General features: G+C 37.3%; 1 protein-coding gene across 1 annotated transcript in view; it reads left to right on the forward strand.

Annotated features, from left to right (window-relative positions):
* The window catches only part of DCDC1 (doublecortin domain containing 1), a 421814-nt gene that overhangs the window by 38678 nt on the left and 359634 nt on the right, over nucleotides 1–23502 (forward strand). The window contains 3 exon segments of the mRNA XM_043516908.1: nucleotides 2373–2651; nucleotides 4359–4515; nucleotides 5051–5213. Coding sequence (XP_043372843.1) covers nucleotides 2373–2651; nucleotides 4359–4515; nucleotides 5051–5213 — 599 coding nt within the window.

A 23502-nucleotide genomic window follows, 5' to 3' on the forward strand; every position in this document is an offset into this window, starting at 1 on the left:
ACTAGCATTTTCTTAACACGTCCCAACATTGCACTACCTCAAGTATAAGTCTGCTGTTGGTAGCAAATGTGGTACTAGAGTAGACTAACTGTTGGCATGTTAACCATCTATAGATTGCACCCCAGTTAAAATATGGGTGCTGTTGACCCACCTGTGTATACTAGTGCTCTTACACTGGTGTCCACTGGTGAAACTGAACAATGATGGTACAACGATGGAAAATTTTAAGAAGATACTAGTGTGTACAAAGGCTACAAGTCCTAAGTTAGTCTCATACCTATTTTCCTTTAATAACGGTCTTATTCACCAGCAGGTCATTTGTAATGTGGTATATGTGGTTGAAAAATATTTCTAAGAATTCATTAGTGATAAATATTAAATAACAATTCTTTACTAAAATAAATGACTCACTTGTTAGTTTATTTTTCAGAGGTACAGTCAAGGCAGTTAATATTCTAACAAAATAATTGACTCTTCAGTAAGGAAAGTACCAAGGATTTTTTTCAGTAATAAGTAATGGGATCTAATAGATGTTATTGTAAAAAAGAAAACTAGATATTCTTCACTTTTCAAATGGCCCATAAGACAGCATTGGAGGAAAATGAACATTTACAAGATATTCATGTCTTTTTTTGTCTCACTAATCAGAATTCAAAACACACCTCAATTTGTTTATGGCCGGAGTGCTACATAGATTTTGTTCTTGATTTAACTGAAACTCTTAACATTAATTTAATCACAGTATTTTGATATATAATATTTTAATTGCTGTGTTAAATATACTGCAAGACATGCAAAAAAAATCTTACAATTTGTGGGTGTGACATCACCGGGCTCTTGTAGTTCGTGGGAACAATGTGACACCCATGAATTATGAGAATCTGCAAGCTAGAGTGAGGAGCTGACCATGTCAGACTCTTCTGTTACTTCTGCTTGGTTGTTGATACTACTAAGACACCCTCCAGTCTTAAGAAAAGAGTGAATGAAAAATAAATTTTGATCTATATTTGGATATATATAACACCAATCTTGTGGTGTATTACATCATTTATTTCTATGACATCAGTGTAATATTAGTCCCAAATTTAGAGCTGTCTGTTGTTTATTCTCTATTTTTGTTCTTAAAATTTTTTTTTTGCCTTATGATTGTTTATTTTTTAATGTTATAAGTGAATTTATTGCATATTTTAAGTGAAGCAAGACTAGCACTGGTCTGACTCAGGCATAAATCAGGTGGGTTCTGCAATCTGCCCCAGATATAGCTCTTTCAGTTTTCCTCGATCTTGACCTTCAGCAGTTCCTGCTATTCTAATTCTGGATCTCTCTTAAGCAGAGCTTACTTGAGCTAAATTCGGCAATGGTTTTATGACATGCACAAGTGAGGACTAATATAAAACTATTCAAACACATTTTCACTAATGACTTGAACGAGAATTTGAATCTGGGTTTTCACGGTTAGAGTTTAGTAGTGGAAGAAAGGACAGATTTCTTAATACAAAAATAAAACGAAAATCAAAACACACACAAAACTATTTTAAGGGAACACGAACAGGTTAAAAATCATTTGGAAATGTCTTTACTTTCGTTATTAGTAACATCTTAGATTGTTAAAGCAACATTTAAAACATTATTTACATTTTACTTGTTATATTGTTTGCCTATGCTTAGAGAAATGGAAAAAATAAACAATGAAAGTAAATTTACAAGTTTTGCTTTTGTTTCTAGTCAATTTCACATTCAGGTACTCATTCACTGCCACAATTTTGCAATATTTGAATCACACACGTTGGAGAGGAAAGTTTATTCATTTACAAAAGATTGATGTGTCTATTAAGGGTTTTGGGGTGTTTTTTTTGTAATTTCAGGGAATATATCTATCAGATTTTGTAAAACCTAATATTTACTGAAACTACAGCTGGGATTTACAAAAGAGCTATAGGGATTGAGGTGCCTAATTCCTGCTGAATTTCTGCCTAATTCCCTTTGAAAATCTCAGGCTACATTTAATGGAATCTCAGTTTACTTTTTCAATGGCCTGTTATTTTGTTTTATTGTGTTTGAATAAAACAAAAGACTTTTGTTAGCTTAAAAATAGTTTTAAAGCATATTGAAAATCTTATTTTCCTCCTTGAGATTTTGTCTTGGACTATTTTCAAAATCTGCTAATTATTATGGCAATTTTCTTGGTACCTTAATGATTTGGTTTCTTTTTCTTCCACTTTTCAAGTGTACATTGACATTAAATAAGTTCACCCATGCTTGACACTTATCAGGTTTTCCCAAGTCCTCCCAGATTCAATAATTACTTAAACTAAGCAAAAGGCCAGCATAAGAGGATATAATTTTATGTTTTCCTCCATATTTTTCTTCAGAAAATGTATTTCCCCCTATGCAAAAATGGCAATTAAAAATACTGACGGAAAGCAAAACTCTAGACAGCCTCTGTTTGGCCCTAACATTCATCTGCAATCGGCAGTGATATCAAGAAGGTCAGGACTTCAAGATTGTTTCACACATCAAACAAAATCAGTTCAGAGCAGTGATAGAATATCAGACCTAGGCAGCTACAAATCAAACAGTACAAACAATTTCTGCCTTATATTGCCATCCAAGAAAAACAGACCTGTCAGTGCTCCAGCAGGTCAGCTAAGGTAATCAAAGCTGTTCTATGTTGCTTTTAACTGTGACTGTTGATGCTATTTCTCCTTTCAACAGAAATAATGATGATTCAATTGATACTCCAAAACATACAAATAAAAGACGTTGCTAATTTTATTCATTTTTAAGATGTATTGCATTCTTTAAGATTTATTTATTTCTAGTGTTGTGTGTGTGCTTGCACATGTACATAATTCATTTATATATACAGCATATATATATATATATATATATATATATATATATATATATATATATATACACACACAACATAAATTGCCTCCTTGTGCACATGCACATAATGTGCACATGCACATAATACATTTATATATACAGCATATATATACACAACATAAACTGCATCCATTAGCCCTCTAGGTATATTTTTATAATTTCACACAAAAAGCAGTTTAATAATAAATTGTAGTAATACCTCACTAAGAGTCAGACTCTAAATTCCTTACTCACATGGGTTAGCAGTTTCTCACACAATGACTTCTTGACTTAAATGAGACTACTTGTGTTAAGAACTGCCCACTAGTATAAATAAGGGATTAAAAATCTTATAGAACAAAAAGTCCTTTAACTATTACTTTCATTACAGAGCAAGAAACTTGGAAATTGTCAAATACCTCTACTTTATGGTTACGTGCATAAAAGTACTGATTGTGTAAAGGTTCAACCTAGTGCCCATTAAAATTGTTTGAAAGATTTCCATTTAGCGGAGTTGAATCACATGCTTAGGCCTCAAACCTGCTCTGAGTTCTTTATGCTTGGACCTGTGCTCCTACACAGAGCTCAGTGCAGGATTGTGGCCTTAGCTTACAAATGTTCTTGTTAAAACATGCAGCTTTCCTATAGCTATGCAATAGAAATTCTTTGTTTTCTAAGAAAATCCTTACAGTACAATAGCACTATAGATTGTTTTTTTTTGTGGAATTACCCTTTTTAAAATAGTATTAAGAGTATTTTTTTCTTTATTGGATGTTAGTGCATTACATTTTATTCTGCTAATGGCATTGAATATATTTTGCATTCTGAAGAACAGAAACATTGACAGAAGGCCCCATTCTACAGTCTACAGTTAGAATTGCTGTCAAATTCAATGGGAATTTTGCTTGAGTGAAGGCTACAGCATTAGCTCTTAATTTTTCAACTAAGAGCAAATCATTAAGTTATATTGAATTATAAAGAAATTGACTTATGCACTGAAAACACTAATAAGAATATTGCTGATTTTTCTAGCACCAATTTTATTATTTACAAAATTTAGTCAAATGCTGATGGTATTGGAGACTCATTTTTGAAGATTGAAGAGATCTTTTTTGTTATTAAAGCCATAATAAAAAGGGCTCTGAAGATGCTGCATAACAACTTCATACTTTAGTTATAAAGGTCCTCTCTGAATGTGGTATATTACAAATAAAATATGATAAATATCAAAAATAAACTAAATATGTGATAGAAGGATATCGTTCTAAATCTGTTTTATTTAAAGGACTCCAATTTCCTTACATTGTGTATTAAAAACTCAAGTATTCTGATTTAAATATCTATAATGTGAGGAGTCATCAAGGGTTTATATTAAAAATATTCATTTTACATAATTGTATATAAAAAGACCTTAGAAATAGATGCTTTAAACAAAATACAAATTAACTTTTTCTCTGGTCAAGCTAAATTGGTTTTATTTGCAACAGATGTACACAGTTCTCTTCATCAAGACTCCAGCTGGCCCAGAAAGAATCTGAAGTGCCCCAAATTATTAAATGCCAGCCAGGGGTAATCAAAGTAACAGCTTACAAGAATGGCACAAGAAGTATCTTTGCTAAAATTGTTGTACCATCCATTAAACTGGTAAATACTAATACAAAGTTTTCTTACATGCATTAACTGTATTTATAGTTTGTACTTTATACCATCAGGTAAAGAAAGAAGTTGCCTTTTATTTTAAAATGAGCTAATATTAAAATTATTCCTTTCCAGCATATGTATAATATACATATATGATGCACATAAAATTAGTGAATAATTAACACATACTACTATATAAACACTGTTCAAGTAAATAGGAGCTACAGAGTGTAAAATGTTGAGTTCATTCATAACAAAATTACAATATTGTGTGAGACTAAAAAGAAACAATAATAATTTTTGAAAATTCTTTGTAATGTTATGTTATCTACTGTGTTTTCAGCATCCTGTTATCAGTTAACTGCCAGCAAAGATTACAAAAAACTAAGTTACTTAGTAAGTGCAGTTACTATGGTTGGTAAATCATTTAAGCATGAATTTCTAATTTTTAGTCCTGATTCTTTCACTAAATGTTGGTCATGTTGTGAATATATTTTTCTGTTGTAATCAGTATTCCTTACCTCTTGCCTTCATTTAGCTGCTGGAGGAGTGCACTGAAAAACTGAATCTGAACATGGCTGCACGACGAGTGTTCTTGGCAGACGGCACTGAAGCACTAGAACCTAAAGACATACCCCATGATGCCGACATTTATATTTCAACTGGAGAGCCCTTTTTAGATCCATTCAAAAAAATTAAAGGTAAAAAAACAAATACTATATGGCTTAAAAGGGGTGCAATTAAAAATGTTTTTCATCCTGTCTTTTTGCATGGTTTAACAAAACTAATGTTTACTCATTTAGAGTTCAGTAAGAGGATAATGTGCTTAATGAAAGAAAAATCTACTGACAGCCATGTTTATTGCCCTTCATTAGCATTGGTGCTTAATTTAATATAGATCTGAATAGACATTAGGGAGCCTGCAGGAGGTTAAATGGTGAAAATATAATAAATTAAATCAGAGATTATTGAATTTACTCTTTAGTTTCAGTGACACCTAACAGACACAATTCATTAGGTTTATTACACTAGGAAGAAAATAGTTCAGCATTTCAGATTGCATTTATTAATTTAGTCATTTGACCTTTATGAAAAATCATTAAAATAATTATTGGGCTGTTTATACAACAAGGTGGAATATTTACTCCCACGTGTACCCTCAGATGTGAATGTTTTATTATTTTAAAATTGTTCATTACAAACATTAAAGCTTCCCCACTCCATTTCATCCCTTTTTCAGTACAATCGTCAAATGATATTTGTACGTACACACACGTACACACACACACAATGCTGTTTCTGACTCATTTACTTTTGAAATTTGGATGTAAATATTGTTTTCATTCATAGTTTAAGATGATGGAGTACATTCTGGGATTTTTACAACTAATTTTGATGAAGTTTTACATAATTAACTTAAATAGTGTTTTGTATCAAAGTCACAATACTCCTACAAAATACTTTCTGTTAAATCATCAAAACAGCTGGCAGTTATGATAAGCTAACAATGTTAGTTAGAATAAAAATTAACTAGCTATATTATTACAAAAATCCAGATGACTGATTAGGAAATTTTATGTTTGTTAAGGATCAACCTGTATAACCAGTGTGCCATTCCAACAAGAGACAAAAATTAAATGCATTTTTTTTTGGATTATAAAAATACTTGAAAAAAAAGTTTTTACAGCTGGCATAAACTTGTGGTGCCTAAAAGTGCAATGCAGTGCATTTAACAATGGATAAATAAATAAATTTTATAAAAGCATTTAACTAATGTGTATGTTTTATATTTCTTTGCTCTAATGAGCATTTTTACCCTTTTCTTATGTACTTATAATTATGTTTTCTTTCTCTCTTTTTTAAAGCACCGATGGTTTATTTTTCCAGTATATTTTAAAATTACGTTTGTTACCTTGAAAGAGCAGTTTCTAGCACAAATATTTTTACTGCTAAGTGAAAAATTTCAGGACAACAGTAGCTTGTAATTTTTACAGAAAGTTGTTGCTTTAGTATAATGTTAGTTTCACCTAGAAGTGGTAATTCTCTTTTATATAAATAGATACTACAGTGATGAGTATTATAGAAATGTCAATGAATACATACAAATATTGACCAGAAGTTGCTCATATGACTTAAGTTCTATAAATATGCCTTTTATTTTTATTTTTATGGAGCTATTCATGAGTGATTAAAGTATTTAGATTTTAGTCCACCAAATGAGCCATATCACACAAATACATTCACCTCTTGCTTCCATAAAAACTTCACAAATTATATTTATGATAAGATATTCCTATCTCTTACATCGTCAGTTATGCACATGATATGATGTTACAGATAATATGAAAATCACCCTGAATATGATTACAATCCATTGACTACAATTTATTTAATTAACAGTCCATGCATACAATAAGAGAGAGACAAATCTTAGTATTTTTTCTATTACGTGTGTAGTATAGTCACACCAATACACTTTAAGATTTAATAAGAAGGGTTTTACTGTTTCATTAAACAATATTAAATATATACTATTTTGTCTCATATCATAGGAGATACTGAAATGAAGCTAATATTATTGTAATATTTTTATACAGCTGTTGCTATAGTTTATTATAAAATCTTTAGGGCATTGATACTTTTATTATAGTTTTTCCATGCACATGACTTGTTAAGAGTGGATTTTCAAATTCATTAAGCAATTCTTTCTCTCTCTCAAGCCAAATTAAAAAAAAACACTTCTATGCTTTGTCTGCATATCTTTGGCAGCGTTTCACTGTGACATGCACTGCTGTTCTTTTAGCACCAAAATGTTGGCACACATTACTGAAAATTTCATACCATCCCTTGCTGGATCAGCAAGCTTAACCTACCAAAATCTGGTGTTGTGCAATGGTTTTTGACTGATAATCAATCTTTTTACTGCTCGACAGTTGTTGCTGGGACACAGACTAGAGCAGGTGGCAGATGTGCCTTGTCTTTTGAGAAAAGAAAGAGAAGGTGAGCTTGGGCACAGAGTAACATATTGTGTGCCCATTAAAAGGGCTGCACTAGGGTAAATATAACAGGAAAAAGTCACCAATATAAATAGAAACTCCACCAATAGCACCAAATAGGCCTTTTTACAGTCTGGGTTACAAGTTTAATAATATTGCAAAAATAAAATAAATAATTCAAAAGCATTCCCTGTACTGGGTCACCAGAATTCTGGTTAAAATTTGCCTTTAAAAATTTTATGTATTCCATCTTTGTTTATGCTTTTATTATATGTGTAGAATGCATGTCAAAAGTATCTTTTAAACAAATAGCTATAGTATGTGGGAGGAAATTAATATGTTCTGTAGGGTGCTCTTCCCCTAGCCCCAGAAGCTTGTCAAAAAGCACCATCTAAAAGCTCAGGAAAAAAATTGGCTTGACTGCATAATTTTGCTTATCACAAGACTTGAGTTGCTAACACATAGATAACAAGAACATACATGAGTAGTAAATTCTTTCTGCACAGGAATAGAAGCTCAATGATGTATTCTTAGGGCCTAATCCTGCAAATATTTATACTTTTGTGCAATCTTATTGTAATCAATGAAACTACTTACATGTGTTAAGTTACTTACACACATAAGTGCTTGCAGCATTGATGCCTTCATTTGAAATCTGTATTTCAGATATTGGGTCAAGCTCTGGCATAACTTTAAGTGATACATTTTAGATATCACTGTGATTCATATAGTATAAATTACCTGAAAAGAATAGAACTCCCACTGAGATCCATGCATTTGGGCCTGTTCACATCAGCCTTGAATTTTTTCCACTATTTCTGTGGATTTGTTCAGCCTTTTAACTTCCTATCATAGTGATTGGGGAATAATACTTAAATTGATTATAAAGGAAAGTGAATAAAGATTCAGATATACATTCACTTGCACAATATATTTTAGACCTTTGGCTAAAAATGAAGAATAAAAAAAATTACTGTATATTATTTTTATTTAATATTTATGTTAAAGGCTCCAGTCAGTAATGAGGTCCAGTTTTTAAAGGTGTTTAACGAATATGAAGGTAGACACCATCTCTTCCTCTCAATCATATGAAGACAGCTTTGGGACTATTCACAGGGTACAAAGTTAGGCATAAGCATAAGTCTTTACCGGATGAGGGCTTAAGATTTAATGCTCTGTACCAGGGTGTTTTCTTGTTGTAATTTACATATACTGAAAAGCACTGAACTTATTTAATTAAGAGTTTAACTGGAATTCTAAAGCAGATGTATAAATGAGCACCTATTTGCCACACATTTTAAGAATTTGTTTCTTAAAGAAATTGTGAATTCTTTTCAGTCATTCTGTTCACTGCTTTTTGTTTCTGCTAAAAGCTTTTATTATACCCCAAAGTCTCTGCAAATGAATGACAGCTCCGTCCAGATGTCCACAATGTGCTGCTTTCTTTAATTGACTCCAGATTATTTCTATTGATTTAAATCAAGTGACTGTGATGCACAAGGCACAATCACTTGATTATCTTTTCTTCAGAAAAGTTTGTGTATGTTTTGGTGTATACTATATGTCATTGTAATATTGCAGAATATATTCTCTTCCAAGATTCCTTTCCTATTCAATAATTTGTATTGTTTGGCTGTGTTGGCTATCTCCCTTGCTTGGGGCTCATAGTTACCCATGGTGGAGGTACAGGGATTTTATCTAGGTGATCAGTTTCAGCCTTAGGGCAAGTCTACACTAGAAGTGCTACATTGGTGCAACGGGAGAGCTCTCTCCCATTGGCACAATTATTCCACCTCCACTAGAGGTGGAAGCTATGTCGGTGGGATAGTGTATCCTACTGACATAGTGCCAGCGTGGACAACACTTAGGTCGCTGTAAATTGCATCACTCAGGGGTATGTCTTTTCACACCCCTGAGTGACATAAATTAGATTGACTTAAACAGTAGTGTAGGCCTGCCCTTAGGCTGCAACCCTGCAAACATGCATGTGCTTAACTTTACTACTATGAGTACGAAGCTATTCATAGTAATAAAGTTAAGCAAGTCCCTCTGTGTTTGCTGGGTTAGGGCCTAAGTTACTGCTGCAGGCATAAGAGTAGCTCATCATACACTGCTCATATGATATCAATGAAACACTGCTTGACAACCTTTCCCAAGAAGACACCACCTTCATTCTACTTAACAATAGCAGCCAGGCTTTACAAGTGATCTCAATGCAGTGTTATGTGATTTCTTAGGTCCTATATACACTGTAGAAACAATCTTAATGGGGAAGAACAGATTCTAACAAACTATAGAACCTATATCAACAGGGCCTTAGCTGGAAGGGTCCCTCACAGGAAGTGACTGACTGACATTCTGAGCGTACTCAGAATAGGCTCCTCATTCTACACACTCAAAGGACAAATGAGTTCTTCAGTTCCATGCTAGAAGCTTCATCAAGCATGTGCTGACATATGAACACTCTGTTGCCCTGTGACACATGAGGAATGGGAGTTTGAGAACGAAGTCAGGGGACCCCAGTAGAGAACTTTCTTTAGACTTTCCAAACCAAATGAGGATGGTGTCCCAGCGAAGGTTTGGGGAGTGTTTCTTCAGGCTTTCCCTCTGCAGGTGGTGTTGTAACAGCAGGAAGCTTTCTCTATCTATGAGTGATGAGGTGCCAGCTGGGAGGACTTTAGCAGTTTTCCTGTAAGAGTTGTAGCCTTAATAGGGGACTTTCTCCAGCCTCCCTCATCCCCTTGGCTGACTGCGCCACAGTGGAATGTGGAGAGGGACTTTCACCAGGTTTTCCTCCTCCAGGTGATAGTATCCCAAAAGAGGGAGGCAACTTTTCATGAGTCTCATGAGTCTTCAGGATCCCTTAATGTGTTTGAATCAGCCTTGACTGGGACATCTAGTTATAACCCTGTAGCCTTCAAGAGTTAAAATATTGTTTGGTTTTGCAGGGTAGATAAGACCAGAGAGACTATAGATAAGACTATTAATCACGTTCCCAAATACTGCTGAAATCCTGCTAAAGACCAAGGTTATAGAACAATTCAAGAGCATGCTTCAGTCTCATTTAAACTGCAAGACAAAACTATGTAATTTTTAATAGCTATTTATTTAGGAAGTACAAATTTTTTACAACACATCACTGACCATCATCATCATCACTCTTTCATCCCTATCCCTACACTTGCTTCCCTCTTACACAGGAGAAGTAGCATCAGTCCAGTAGAGACTGCTGTATCCTCTGCACATTCCCTTGCATAGATGTAATAGGCAGTTCATAGTTGATCCTACTGTAATTATTGGGATGCAAAAGGAATGTAGGCTAAGTTTCCAATGGCATTCTCTCCACAATAGATCTATAGCCCAGAGTGAGGAAGCAGTTGTGTACACAGTTTGTCAGAGAAAGAGACACATATTACGTGCACACTTCTTAATTGTAGGGGGTGCTCAGGTATTATAGTGATGGGCACCATGTGGGAACTTAGATAAATAGACCTAAGATATGTATTATCTGGGAGATGGAAGTTATGGAGGCAGGGCCGTCCCTAGCTATTCTTGGGACCTACACAGCCCCCCCCCCGGGGGGGGAAGCCTCTGCGGGGGAGGGAGCAGGGGGGTTGGCCCCAGTCCTCCACGGGGGAACCACCTCCCAGCACTCACCGGCAGCATGGCTAGGGCCGGGTCGCTGCACTTAGTGCCGTCATTGAGTGCAGGCCCAGCCCTGCTGCAGAGCTCAGGGAAGTGGGGGTGGGGCTGGGGTGGAGCAGGGGTGGGAAGAGGCAGGGCGGGGCGGGAAGAGCCGGAGCTGGGCCGATTTTCTTGATGCCCTACACAGCTGCGTACTTTGCGTATGGGTAAGTATGGCCCTGTATGGAGGCCTAATTTGAAGTCTGAGGACTAAAGTTAGGCTACTAAATCCATATGTGAAATTTCTGAGTCCCCAAAGCTCCCAATCATTTCAATGGGATTATGGGTGCTCAGCACTTCTGCAAATCAGGCCACTTCTATTTCACTACCTAATTTAAGGCACCCAGGTTTTAAAATTTTAGCCTCAGGCCTCAATATTGCAATTTACAGTGCATAAGAGGTCCCCTATACCAGTGTAGAATCCCACTGACGTTCAGGGGTGCTATATATGGCTGCAGAAGTCAGCCTGCATATTGTAAATTGTAAGATTGGGCCTCTAGTTTCTTAATTGTTTCCAGATAAACAATGTTCATGTTTAGCTCATGTATTAATCTGTGTGAAAGTTTTGGCCTTTGAAGGGTTTGTAAAGACTGCTGGGATAGTAGGGAAGGATGACTGCTCTTTGCATAATCATACTATATTTGGGATGTTTAAAATCCAGTCAGTTAGATATGGAGGCCCTATCAAGCAAAGCAGTTAAGCACATAATTTAAAAACAAAAATAATTTAATGGATTTCATGAGATTACTCATTTACTTAAAATTAAGCATGTGTGTAAGTGGTCAGGGCCTTGGATAGACTTCCTGATATTGTTTGATGAAATTTGAAATTGCCAGTCCATTGTTATCAAATGAAAATTCATATTTAATTTTTCTTTTTCCCCTCTCCTTAAATAAGTCTCCAAATATATCTCCAGAGATTGAAAATATCTTGTAAGGAGCATTAAGGATGGATATTAGGAATAGGAATCTCAGGAAGACTTTCATTTTAATGATTCTAACTCGACCGCCTAAAGTCAGAGATAAAAATCACCATTTTCTAATTTTTTTTATTTCAGGCAAATAATTTGAGACAATTTTTGTCATTTCATGAGTTTGTGCTGATTATGGATCAATAATTTTGAGGGACTGCGAAGATGAAATTGGGTTCCCCCATCACAGTAGTTCATACATACTTACATAGAATTTATTCATCGACCTAAATCACTTTTTAAAAGAGGTTAAGTATTTGCTATCTTAATTTTACAGAAAGGGAAACTAATACCCAGATATGCAGATTAACTTGTCCCAGGTCACACAACAGGGAATAGAACTCAGTCTCGTGACTCACAGTCCACTGCCTTGTCCACTAGTCCGAAAAGTAGAGATGGGTATCTTTAAAATGGCTCGCAGGCACACTTATGTCAATTCTTGGCACAACAAAACTCTAAAGATTAATTATTTTTTGAAAACAAACAGGTAAGCAGAAATGTTAATTTTTATTTCAATGTTTGACTTTTCTATGTCTCAAATTAAAATGGAAATTACCTTAAAGAGTTTTTGATAAAAGTTGACAGATCTCTCTGGAAATGGGATTGTAGTAGTATTGTTGCAACTGTGTTAATCCCAGGATATTAGAGAGACAAGGTGGGTGAGGTAAGATGGAAATGGAAAACATTTATATATATGATGCCAGAATATTTGACTACTGGTTACTAATTTATTACATTTAGCAACAGGCTAGGGAACTCTTATTATTTTTCTTTGTCCATACAGCAATTTTTTTTTATAAACTGTTCAGCTTGTTTGGGACTTTATTTCTAATTGTCCTAAACTGAATCCCCTCTACTAAAGCATGTGTGCTTTAGATGTTAAAATGATTAGTACACTATCATTCTCATTTCTACAACTCTGTCTAACCCACTGTGCTATATTGCATTTAGAGCTATAATTTGCAGTGATACTTGAGTCATCAGTTCTGTATACTAGAAGTGAAACTGAGCATTATGAATTAGATTTTCCATCTTTTATATATTACATTGTAAAGAAGCAGTTACAGAAAAATCTAATCTCCAAAAAGAGTTCTTGATAATGTGCTTCAAATCTATATTTAAATGTGGAGAGAGAAATGTTCTTCTAAATACCATGTGATGTACAAAACAAAATAATTTGCTGTGACAGAACCTGATTGACAAGCATATGTGTGAGCACATTTAAAATAAGCCATCTTTTGTGGTAGGAGTAAATGTCAGTGAAAATGATGGATTCTTACTATTTAATTATTGACTGATTTAGAAATGTTTCAATTCCAAGCTGCATTCCAAATAACAGTATAACACTTTTTCTCATAAGCACATTGAAATGTAAATGCTCTGTCGTACTTTATTTTTCAAAAAATGCATCAGCTTAATGAACTTGGAGTTACACATTTTATTACAGATTTTAATGTAATTAATAGTTGATTTTTAAATACACATATATTCCTTTTGCATTTGTAGATAATATGTATCTGTTTAGCACTTTCCCTTCAGCTCACTTGATTCCTGGTATCAGGATGAAGATCTCGGAAAGTACAGCATGGAGATATTGTAGGTTACAAATGTTCAGTCCTGAATTGTCTTATTTCAAAGTAGAATTGGACACATTATTTTTCACTTTACTTAGGAATTAGGCTGTTCATATACTGTAGTTCTGTTTGCCAGAAAACCTCGTTGGTGTTGCCACTGAGAGAGATGCCATTAAAACGCAGATCTAATTTTATTTTAAAGGCTCATGGCAGAAATTTTATTGTATTCTTTAACTACAAAAAATTTCAATTCAGATTAACCCCTTAGTTTTCTGCAACCCTCAGTTCTTATGGTCTCTTCCTTGAAGGCACCCCCCAGTGCTTGGATGTATGGCACCCAGGACTAAACTTCAATCGCTCACTTAGTCATAATCTCATATAGACAGCTGGTTTCTTTCATGAGGGTGTCTTATGCCTGAATATGGAAGTAAGGTCCTATACTTCATGTGTTATGCTTTTTCTGACTGTATATTCCTCCTTTCCCAAGCCCTACCCCTAATTTTGGAACCATAGGTCGAAACATACATATTATTCCCGCAACAACTCCTATCCCAAGTGATGGCAGACAAGTCCTTCCAGGTTTGTGGATTCCTATTGATGTCATTATAATCACACAGAATATATGTCTTTGGTTTTTAACTACTCTTCCATTTCCAGGAGATGGCTTGTTTGTCCCATCCCATGAGCCCTTTTAGAGGAAGGTAAAAAAAAGTACGGTGGCCTGGCCAATCTGTCATGGGTTAGTTGATGGCCTTTTGCAGGTCTGGAAAGGAATTTTCCCCCATGGCAGATTGGCTGGACCACCATGGATTTAAAAAAAAAAGGAGTACTTGTGGCACTTTAGAGACTAACAAATTTATTTGAGCACAAGCTTCCGTGAGCTACAGCTCACTTCATCGGATGCATTCGGTGGAAAATACAGGGGGAGATTTATATATACACACAGAGAACATGAAACAATGGGTTTTATCATTCACACTGTAAGGAGAGTGATCACTTAAGATGAGGTATTACCAGCAGGAAAGAGGGGGGGAAAGGAGGAAAACCTTTTGTGGTGATAATCAAGGTGGGCCATTTCCAGCAGTTAACAAGAACGTCTGAGGAACAGTGGGGAGTGGGGTGGGGGGAGAAATAACATGGGGAAATAGTTTTACTTTATGTAATGACCCATCCACTCCCAGTCTCTATTCAAGCCTAAGTTAATTGTATCCAGTTTGCAAATTAATTAATTCCAATTCAGCAGTCTCTCGTTGGAGTCTGTTTTTGAAGTTTTTTTGTTGAAGGATAGCCACTCTCAGGTCTGTAATCGTGTGACTGGAGAGATTGAAGTGTTCTCCAACTGGTTTTTGAATGTTATAATTCTTGACGTCTGATTTGTGTCCATTTATTCTTTTCCCCCCTTAATTTTAAATAAGGCATATATATAACATTTATACCACCAAATAGGGCCCATATTTCAAGTGGAAGAAGTTACTAAGGAAAATACCTATTTTTTCAATAACGTAACATTTTAATTGGAAAAACGTCTACTTAGTATAGCAGTAATTACGTAAATGGAATTGTATATTATCAACAAGATTAAAACTAAATAGTCTTTCTAATATGCTGCTAAACAGAGACGATTTATAAACCCTTTGTGTGTATAGCCACCATTCTTTAGTTTATGAATTTTGACTTTACAGAATGATAATGCTTACTGTATTGCATATTTATGTAATGCCCTAAGGGTAAATATTATTACTGCGTCTCCAGAACAGCTGTGTTTTATACTATAGAACTACAAGTGAATTTTAATCAGTCTGTCTGGGGCAAACTATGAGTGAGAGGACATCTTATCATATAAGTAGAAGTACAATCCTGGTATGATATAAATATATTATAAATAGTGAAAAATATGAACTACATTAATTAACAATATAAAGTTAATTTTAATCAAATTAACCATTTTTTTCTCCTCTGTGTAGTGTTAAAATAAAACAATCTACAAACTTTAATGGGACTGTCCAGGTTCAGGAGTCTATCCACATGAGTACAATTGCAGGATAGAGGCTTTAGATTGTAAACTGTTTGGGGCAGGGACCATGTCTTTTTATGTATTTGTATGGCACCTAGCACATGGAGATCCCTGAGGCTTCTTGATAGTATCGTAATATAACTATTAATAATAATACTAACCTATATGTTGAAAGATAACGTGACAAACAATGGGCTAAATTATGCCTTCATTGATCTCGCCATGGAAGTAGTGAGATAAGTAGTATGTGTTAAATGTGGAGAGTACAACTTTATTTAAATTAACCATTAATTTAACTGGGGGTTACAGCTTCCCAACTACTACTCTTCAGGACCATACCAATATGGATTTCAAGATGACCTAATAGGTATCAGAAACCAGAAGATGTAGGAGGGCCTTATCCACACCCTTCCATTTACCATCACCTAAGGAATTTTGTCTGGATAGCCAGAGTCCCAGCCCCTTTCCTTGCATGATGTAAATGAGGTGGTCTTCAAGCTGTGCAAAACACTGAGGTTTGCATCCCTGGTACACCATGCCATTGCCCACAACCAATACCTGAATAGTTCACAACGAAGGTGCCAAATTGACCATTGTTAACCTGAAATCTGCCCTAAAATTCCTCCACAAGTTGTGACAATTAAATTACTGACACACCGGAACACCAACATACTTCTACAATGTGTATAATACTCCCATCACCAATACAAGGGAGGCTTGCTCCATGCCTGAAGGAGCAGCTACTGAATGAGGCATTCTTCACTCCCAACCCTTCCTCTAGCCCATATATATCTATAGATATAGATATCTCATAAGACTGTCCATCGTAGCTGAGTCCTTGCAAGAGCTCACCCCAGCTAGTGGGCATTTACACCTATTCAGCTCTTTGGAGCATTTACATGGGTGTAAATGTGGGCAGAATTTATACTCAATAACATTACCAAGTGATAAGTTTTATCTTCTGAACTTTACTTGTATCAATTCTCTAGTTTCTGGTGTCCATTGTTCTCTATCCTGATGCTATTTTCAGTGTTTTTGAACTGTCCCTATATAGCTATAATAATTTATAATGTATGCAACATTTTTTAAAATAGTGATTTCCTAGTTTTAATTTACAAACTAGAGTGATGTTGTTTTTAGTTCACTAAGGAAACACTAGATGTGATCTTTTCCCAATAAAATTAAAATAATTAAAACATTTCTTGTTTTACTTTTTTTAGGAAAAAAGTCATAACTTTTGTAAAGTAGGTTCAAGCCTCAAAGTTCATATTAGGTGAAATATTGTGACTACTGATGAGTCTCTGATCTATTTTGTGTTGTAGTTCCAAGAGAAGTATATACAAATATTTTTACAACCTAAGACTCTTCACTTTAAACAGATACAAATGTCAGGACTTATTTACATGAAGAGTTCATAGACAAGTTCAAGAAAGGAGGTGACAACATTTTGATTGGCATAAAAGATGGGATGTTTGTAATTTTAATCAAATTTGAAATTAAGACAGACCTCAAATAATATGTCAGACTAGTGTTATTGAGTTTAAAATCTAATGACAACCACTGTCATTATTAGTTAAATATAGCCATTGTGCCTATGGCAATAAATGATGACACTTCAGAACATGCAGAAACAAAGAACACAAGTATTTAAAAAAAAGGGAGTGACTATAAACTTAGTTGAACACAGGAATGTGACCTGGGCATAATGTATTTACTAATCACATAGGCAATTGTATTTTGGACAGATGATGTTATTGAACACAACATTATGTTTTCTTACCCGCTAGTGCATTCAGATCTCAAGCTGCAAAGACTTGATTTGCTGTTTCATATTTAATATCATAAGCCATAACTACTTTGCAAAGTCATAATAACAAATATATTTTCAATGTATTTCTCAGCTACAATATTGTAGCTTTGAAAAAAATTCTAATAATTTTCATAAATGTAAATGAGCATAGAAAAAATCTATATCCTCTTTTTAGTAGTTTTTAAAAAGTTATTTTTCAGACTAGAATTTATGTAGAATTATTGTAGTTGTAATCTGCTTACTTAATTCCACAAAAGTAAGTGAAAGAAGAAAACTAAGAGAGAGAAACAGTAGGGGAGACACAAAAGAGTACACTGTATCAATACAGTTGGAGAAACATTATCAAGTCCTTTCACACTTCGGATCTATTCATTATTTTTATAGTAGTGTTAGGGACTTCCCCAGTACCAGAATTTAGCCTCTATGGTGGAAAGAAAGTCATCATGGTTCAAAACTTGCCCTTCCTGTGACGTAGCTGTTGTTAATGATGGGCACTCAAGGTGTCTTTTTTGCCTTGGAGAATGGGCAAATCCCTGCTAGAGGCTCAATTTGTTGCTCCTTCTGCAAAAGGACAAAGAAATGAGAGACGCACATCTTAAATATTTTATCTTGGAGAGCTGCAGCTGAATACCAAGTTCCTGGGCTTTCTCTCTGACCAAAACTTCATCCACTGAATGTGCAGTTGATACCTTTTCTTCTGTAACTTCTACTACAGACTTCAAAGCTTGGTCTATGGAATGGGGGTAGGAAGTGGGCTAGGGAGGGCAGCTGCAAGATGTTCTTGGGTGCCTGGTCTTTAGTAACCCTCGCAGGGCCTTGGGCTGAAGCCCGGTGGAGTGGAAGGACCCAAACTCCCCTACCAACACCACTCTGCACTGAGGAACTGACTGTCTAACCATTAGGTAGTGCTTCCATCAAGTGCCAATCATCACAACTTAGTGGAGAACATGGAAATATGCCTTGGGTCTGCTGTAAGACCTTGAGAAGAAAAAAGAAAAAAAAGAGAAAAAATTGACCTCAACAAATTGTTGAAATGGCTGATGGACAGCCAATAAAAACAGGTGGCCCAACAACTGCAGCAGCAGAACCAGATGTTCAACAAATGGCTGCCTAACAACAGCAGCAGCTGCAATAACAGCCTCTCTGGGAGTTGGCAGAGCAACAGCAGGAACAGCAATAACACCTGGTTCAATATGTGGCGGCCATTTTACAACCCCAAGGAACATGCACGAACGTGGTGGCCCCGAGGCCCACAATGATTACAAACCTCCCAGGAAGACTCATAAAAGTAGGGCTGGGAGATGACCCCAAAGCTTTCCATGTCGCTACAGCAGCTTGATTGCCAGCTGAACACTGGGCTGTTTTGCTAGCACCAGGTCTTACCCAACCTACTTAAGCTGCATACTGGAACCTTGACACCAAGGAAGCTCAGGACTATGATAAACTGCAGCCATCTTAGAAACCTTCAGTATCATGTTGGAAACCCACAATAGCACTTCCATTGGGAAGTATTTCCACAGGGAGCCCGACCATGAGCAATGTCCAGAGTCTTAAGAACACTGCTGGTGGTGTCTCCAGCCCAACAAACGGACAGGGAAACAGGTGGCCAAAGAAGTGGTGTTGGAACAGTTTACGCAAAGGCTCCCAGCTGGAGGGCAAGAGTGGGTGTTATGACATCAGCCTCAAATATTGGCTGAGGCAACCAGGCTAGCAGAAAATTACTTAGTGACTAGATCCCCAAAAATGAGGACACCCGAGATCGAAGGTGCACATCCCAGGGGGCCAATGACTGAAGACCTTTGGGGCCATTGTGGGAGATGACCACCGGGCCACTGAATGCCAGGTTCGATCTCCTGGATGGCCCACAGCTATGACAAAGCTCTGGAAGCCTGTTCCAAGGGGAGGAAAGAGTTGGAGGAGAGACTGATCCCAAAGGAAGACCCACGATGAGTGCCACACCTCCCCAGAACAGTCAAGGGGTGGAAAAAACCTCTCAGTTGGGACTTGCTTTTCGTACAAGAAACAAGGTCATTTCTGCTGTGACTGCCTCTTCATGGATTGTTCCTATGGGCAGGCATGGGTGGTAGACACCAGGGTTAGAAAAAGAGGCCTGGCCAAGATATTAGTCCCTGTGTGGATCAATGGGGTAGAAGTGCCAGCCCTAATAGACTCAGGTGGAGCCAAAAGCTGATCTGAGAACAACTAACAGGAGCTGGAGATAACACAAGGGAAATCATCTGCATCCAGTGCATGCATAGTGATGTATACCCTTATCCCATGAGGGAAGTACAGTTCACTATAGGAAGCCGGACAGAAAAAGTATGGACAGGCGTGGCCCTCATGTGGGCCTACCTGGTGATTTTGGGTTGGGATTGGGAATTTTTTGGAGAGATTGTAAAATCATGGAGTGATGACCCTCTGAAAAGGAATGGCCCTCAAGGAGGAGCCCTCGAACTACAAAAACATACAAAAAGTTAGCAGGGGTCAGAGAGACAGAGGATCCTGATGAAGGGACCTCCCAACAGGAACTGTAGTTCCCCTCACAACAGGGGTAATAGAAAAGGAGTACTTGTGGCACCTTAGAGACTAACAAATTTATTAGAGCATAAGCTTTCGTGAGCTACAGCTCACTTCATCGGATGCATTTGGTGGAAAAAACAGAGCTAGAACACCTTACCTTCTCCTGATTTGAACCTACTAATGGCGGATGTAGATTTTATAAGCAAACAAAGAGATGACCCGACACTGAGCAGGGCATATGAGTAACTCGCCAGTATAAATGGAGAGTGGTAGACCTTCAATTGATGAAGCTGTGGCCCTGCTTTGAACTCAGGGAAGAGAAGCTATACTGGCTGGCAAAAAGATTCCCAAACCAGGAAAGCACAAGAACAACTTTTAGTTCCAAACAAATTCTGCCAGAGAGTCTTACAGCTAACGGATGTAGTACTTCTGGAGGACACTTAGGGCGAGCGAAGACCCTGAAAAGCAGGGGTGGCCAACCTGAGCCTGAGAAGGAGCCAGAATTTACCAATGTACATTGCCAAAGAGCCACAGTATTATGTAATGATTACATACATATATGTATAGGGGTGTGTGTGTGTGTGTATATGCGCACACATAATCATTATATAAGTTGATAATGTATATTTATAATGTATAGTTAATGATAATAACAACTTAATCTTTTACTTAGTGGACTTCTGGCAATCTTTGCTTTCAACAATTCCCTTGAAGTTTGGTTTGTGTTCAGTTGTGCTCACATGCAGCAGTTCTCTTAAGTGGCTGTATGTCAGTATGGATCAGTGCTTGGATTTCACATGTTTGAGTGTCAAGAAAACAGACTCTCAAAGATAGGTCGAGACAAACATTGAGATTAATTTTAGGGCTGCACCTCTGATGTTGGGGTATTATCCTTTGGTACAGATTTCCAGAAAGTAAGGATCCCTCTGTCTTCTGAACAGATTTCAATCTGTCATCTTCCAAAAGTCCTATTATTTCCATCTGAGATGTTGCTTCATCAGTGACTAAAGGGGGCTTCAGACAATCGGCTTCAGTGCTAAAAGGGTCAATCAGAAATTTGATTTGAGCTCTTTTCTGCTGCAAATCTTGGAATCTTTCCTCAAAACTGTCCTTAAGATCTTTAATCATGCTCACATACCTAGTTGTGCTCTGTTTTAGGGGTTCTGCTCATCTTCTTTTGATCTGGCTTGAAGTTGTGACATTGAGAGAAAGTGTGTAAAGCTCTCCCTCAAGCATTTGTCTGTGAAACAACTGCAGTTTGTTCATGTACACAAATACTCCTTGCACTAGATCAGACAGCAACCAGAATTTTCCTTGTAAGTCCACGTTTAGTTTATCCAAATGCAGCAGCATGTATGCAAGAAATGCCAAGTCTAGAGCCCATCCAGGATCTGTAAACTCAGGGTGAATTCTGTGCTTCTCCTCCATAAACAATTTTACTGGTTCCAGGAGCTTGAAAAAACGGGAAATAACTTTACCTCTTAAGAACCATCGAACTGTGCAGTGAAATGTCAAATCAATAGGGGCGTTGTCTTCATCCAGTTCTTCAATTCGATTTTGAAATTGTCTGTGATTGAGTGCATTTGAGAGAATGAATTTCACAAGGTGGAAAACAGGTTTCATGACATGATCAAATTTGAGATTTTTAGATATCAGTTGCTCCCAATGAATAATATAGTGAAATGTTCAATATTCGGGAAAGCTCCTGTCAGACTTACAAAGCCCTACTAATTCATTTGCAGACCCCACATGGACAGAGCTCCATCCGTTGCAATGGCAGTGAGCTTCTGTAAAGGCAAGTGGCTTTTCGCAATTACCAACATCAGTGCCTCCTTTAGATCTCATTCATGATTCTGTTCTTTAGTGACAAGGCATTGAGGAGTTCTTCCCTTACAACACAGTCGTCAGACACAGTGCAGACAAATACCAATAATAAGGTTTATCCTGTACATTGCACGATTCATCCAAAGCGATACTCAAATACACTGCTGACATTGCGAATGCAGTTGTGATTCGATGTCACTGTTCAGGTCAGAGATTCTGCGTTCTATTGTGTGGCTGCGTTCTATTGTGAAAGCTGCAGGCCAGAAAATTTTTTTCTGTAGTTTCTCTTTCTCTGATGACAGGATTGAAATCACATCAGTGAGACACGGTTTTATAAGCTCTCCTTCAGAGTAGGGCTTTTTCACATGGGCTATGTGCCAGGCCACATACTAGCAGGCTAACGTTACAGTCTCTGATCAGTTGGAAAATCTGGTGAAGAACTGGGCTTCTACATCTGTTTGCTTTTCAAAGTTTTCAGTTGTAAAGTGTGGAGTTCAGAACCTTGTGGGAATTCTTGATCCATATGTGCATGGCTAGAAGCGAAATGATGCTGCAAGTTTGAAGATTTGAACTGAGAGATACACGTCTGGCAAAGAAGACACATGGCCTTACCATTATGTTCAACGAAAAAGTACTTATTCTCCCACTCCTGTTGGAAGCCTGATCGTGGTGGGCAGGAGACCCAGGGAGGGAGGAGGAGGCGCTGGATGAAGAAGGGGTGAGTCTGTGCACCATGTCCTCACTGCCTCCTCATTCTCTTAGAGCCTCCTCAATGCCACGAAACAGCTGATCATGGCAGACAGAGGCACTAGGGGAGGGAGGAGGAGACACTGGTTGGGGGGGCAGCTGGCTGGCGCAAGGGGATGGAGTGGGGGCTGATAGGGTGGCAGTAGGTGCCCTATCATTTTTTCCCCAGAGTCGGCTCCTAGCAGGAGCCACATATTATCTTCTGTAAAGCCGCATGTGGCACTGGAGCCACAGGTTGGCCATCCCTGCTCAAAAGGGTAACCCTCAAATTTTAATGGCTGGAGGTGCACAGCAGGTAAAGGACTACTGCACATCATGCCCCAAATGCCAATGGACTGGACCCAAAAGGTCTCAGTCCCCCCCATCCTGATGGTCAGAATACCCTTCCAGGGTTGGACGTGGTTAGACCCTTGGAAAAGTGTGCAGCTGGGTACTAGACATCCTGGTTATAATGGATTACACCATGTCATACCCAGAGGCCATCCCCCTTCATTCAACCACTGTGCTATCATCACCACTGAATTGATGAAAATTTGTACATGGGTAGGGATACCAAAAGAGATACTGTCTGATCAGGGAGAAAACTTTACATAAAAATTAAGGAGGGAATTGTGTGATTTCTTAATAATCAAGGCCTTAAAGATGTCCATCTGTCACCTTCAGTCTGACAGGCTTGTGGACTGCTTCAATAAAACATTGAAAGAAACATAGGCGCTGACTTTCAAAAGTGCCGAGGGGTGCTCAACCCCTGGCTCTACCCCAGACCCCACCCCCACTCCACCCCTTCCCCCAAGGCCCCACCCCCACCCTGCCTCTTCCTGCCCCCGCTCCACCCTTGCCCCGCCTCTTCC

Source organism: Dermochelys coriacea, chromosome 6 (genome assembly GCF_009764565.3).
Source record: "Dermochelys coriacea isolate rDerCor1 chromosome 6, rDerCor1.pri.v4, whole genome shotgun sequence".
Taxonomy (NCBI): domain Eukaryota; kingdom Metazoa; phylum Chordata; order Testudines; family Dermochelyidae; genus Dermochelys; species Dermochelys coriacea.